We start from the raw sequence: 2,980 nt of genomic DNA on the forward strand, positions 1-2,980 counted from the left end.
TTGTACTGTTTTCTGTGTTATGTACTGTACTTCTTAGTTTATGAACTGTACTTCTGTGTTTTGTACTGTTTTCTGTGTTATGTACTGTAATTTGGTGTTATGTACTGTACTTCTGTATTATGTACTCTACTGTGTTATGTACTCTACTTCTGTGTTATGTGCAATTCGTTTTGGTTATTTCAAATCATCTCTCTATATTTCTCTTTTGTTTTTAGTTCTGGTTTATATATAATAGATATTTTTCTTCGTTAAAGTTCAAGAGGTAAGACCACTGCTTTTCGTAAAGTAGGTCACGGTTACCGATTTCACCTCTGATACAGCACAAGCCATGGATTACGACCTGTCAACAAAAATCTACGGAATATGTCGCCACATTTCGAAATAAAGACACAATTTTACAAATTCTTTTGACGAGAATGGTTAGATTTTCATGTGTTGATTCAGCACATATTTATACGATTTTGATAATGATACGAAATGAAAACAAACACGAACGGAAGTTTTCGTCGGAGCCACTTCTGACCTGCTTAGCCTGCTGGGTCGTAAATCGTGACCTTATAGTTCACCACAAGGTCATGAGTATCTGGTTTTATTAACGTTTTTTTTATATTTGATGCTCATGTATATCTATCTATCTATCTGTCTATGTGTATGTATGTATATACACATAAATGTATATCTATATTTCTATATCTATATCTATACCAAAAACTTCTGTATTTCTATATTTTCTCTCCTATATCTTTAATGGTCTATATAATACGGAAAATAATGATATTGCTTGACCGGACAAAAACTAACCGAATCTAGAAAGATATTTCTACGCTCCCACGACATCCACCCAGTTAACCATCCTCCTCCTCTACTGGGGATTCCTAGCCCCTATCCTCCTCCCTCCCAGCCACTATTCTCCTCTCTCCTTGCTTCCTAAACCCTATCCTACCCGCCCTAGCCTCATTTCCAACCACAATCCTAGTTTCCCTCTCCCTGTCCTACCCCCCCTCCAGCCCATTCACCTCCCCCCACTCCCCTTCCCCCTGTCCTACAACCCCCCCACCCATTCTCCTCCCCCCTTTCCTACCCCACACCCCTATTCTCGTCTCCCACTCCCCTCCCCTCTCCCACCCATTCTCCTCTCCTCCCCTCCCCGCCCACATCCCCCACCCATTCTCCTCCCCCCCTCCCCCTGACCTAACCCACTTCCCCATTCACCTCCCTTCCCCTCCCGGCCCCCCCCCCCGCCCGCGCCCCAACCGCCGCCCATCCATCTTCCCCGTCGCCGCCGTCGTCGGGAGCCTCCCAAATCCCCTCCCATTGCCATCGAAATCGGGCGTCTGCCTCGTGGCCTATCTCATTTTACGGGCAATAAGTCCAGCCTATGGATTCCTCGACTCGCCCTACCTTCCAGGACCATCTAGGACCTCCCAGGACCATGCAGGACCTTCCGGGATCATCCAGGACCACACCTAGGACCTCCCAGGACCATGCAGGACCTTCCGGGACCATCCAGGACCATTCAGAAGCATCCGGGACCATTCAGGACCACTCAGGACCATCCAGGACCACTCAGGACCATCCAGGACCACCCAGGACCACCAAGGCCATCCAAGACCATCCAAGACCATCCAGGACTATCCAGGACCATCCAGGACCACCCAAGACCATTCAGAACCATTCGGGGCCATCCAGGACCACCCAGGACTATCCAAGACCATCCAGGACCACCTAGGACCACTCAGGACCATCCAGGACCACTCAGGACCATCCAGGACCACTCAGGACCATCCAGGACCACCCAGGACCATCAAGGCCATCCAAGACCATCCAGGACCATCCAGGACCACTCAGGATCATCCAGGACCACTCAGGACCATCCAGGACCACCCAGGACCATCAAGGCCATCCAAGACCATCCAAGACCATCCAGGACCATCCAGGACCACCCAGGACTATCCAAGACCATCCAGGACCACCCAGAACCACTCAGGACCATCCAAGGCCATCCAGTACCATGTAAGACCACCTAGGACCACTCAGGACCATCCAGGACCATCCCAGACCATCCAGGACCACTCAGAACCACCCAGGACTATCCAGGACCATCCAGAAACATCCAAGACCACCCAGGACCATCCAGAGAGCGGTCATTACCAACTGCCCGATCGTAAAAATGAAAGCCAAGTCCCCCCGGGGTTGTCGGGTCATTAGCATTTTCCTACGATTTCTCCCCCGGGCGACGAAGGGATACACCCGGGGGGGGACGGGGGGGGGGAATCCGTCCGTCTTTTGGGGTCCCTTCCTCTGCGTCGGGGGGGGGGGGGGACTCCGTGGGCGGGTGACGTTAATATGGAATTATATCATCATTAAAGGGTATTACTTCCGGTGGTCTTTACGATCTGGTCTGGGAAAGTCGGCGAGATGTCACCTCCTGTAAAACGCATATCTTTAAGAACCGTAATAGGATTTTTTTTTCTTATTCAGCATCGTCCATTGACTAAATGGCCTTGTAACAAAGAAGAAGAAGAAGAAGAAGAAGAAGAAGAAGGAGAGGAAGGAGGAGGAGGAGGAGGAGGAGAAGGAGAAGGAGGAGAAGGAGAAGGAGAAGGAGAAGAAGAAGGAGAAGGAAAAGAAGAAGAAGAAGAAGAAGAAGAAGAAGGCGGAGGAGGAGAAGAAGGAGCAGAAGAAGAAGAAAATGTATTATCGAGGAAAAAATAGAGAAAATATTTTTTCCCCTTTCTTTTTAGGAGCAATATTAGTCTTAAATGATTCTGTGAGATATATGTTATTGTCATAGCAAGGCGGCGATCTATCTCTGTCTGTCTTAAACCTCATCCTCTCTCTCTCTCTGTCTCTCTTTCTCTCTTTCTCTCTCTCTCTCTGTCTGTCTGTCTCTCTCTCTCTCTCTCTCTCTCTCTCTCTGTCTCTCTTTCTCTCTGTCTGTCTGTCTGTCTGTCTCTCTGTCTCTCTCTCTCTCTCTCTG

At 48.7% G+C, this 2,980-nt stretch overlaps 1 protein-coding gene across 1 annotated transcript; it reads left to right on the plus strand.

Annotated features, from left to right (window-relative positions):
- The first annotated feature begins 467 nt into the window (after positions 1 to 467).
- LOC138863694 (eukaryotic translation initiation factor 3 subunit A-like) lies at positions 468 to 2,208 on the plus strand. The gene is made up of 2 exons (XM_070128507.1): positions 468 to 572; positions 1,471 to 2,208. Exons 1-2 carry the CDS (start codon positions 468 to 470, stop codon positions 2,206 to 2,208), a joined length of 843 nt encoding a protein of 280 aa, XP_069984608.1.
- The last annotated feature ends 772 nt before the right edge of the window (positions 2,209 to 2,980 follow it).

Source organism: Penaeus vannamei, chromosome 13 (assembly GCF_042767895.1).
Source record: "Penaeus vannamei isolate JL-2024 chromosome 13, ASM4276789v1, whole genome shotgun sequence".
In the NCBI taxonomy this organism is placed as follows: Eukaryota; Metazoa; Arthropoda; class Malacostraca; order Decapoda; family Penaeidae; genus Penaeus; species Penaeus vannamei.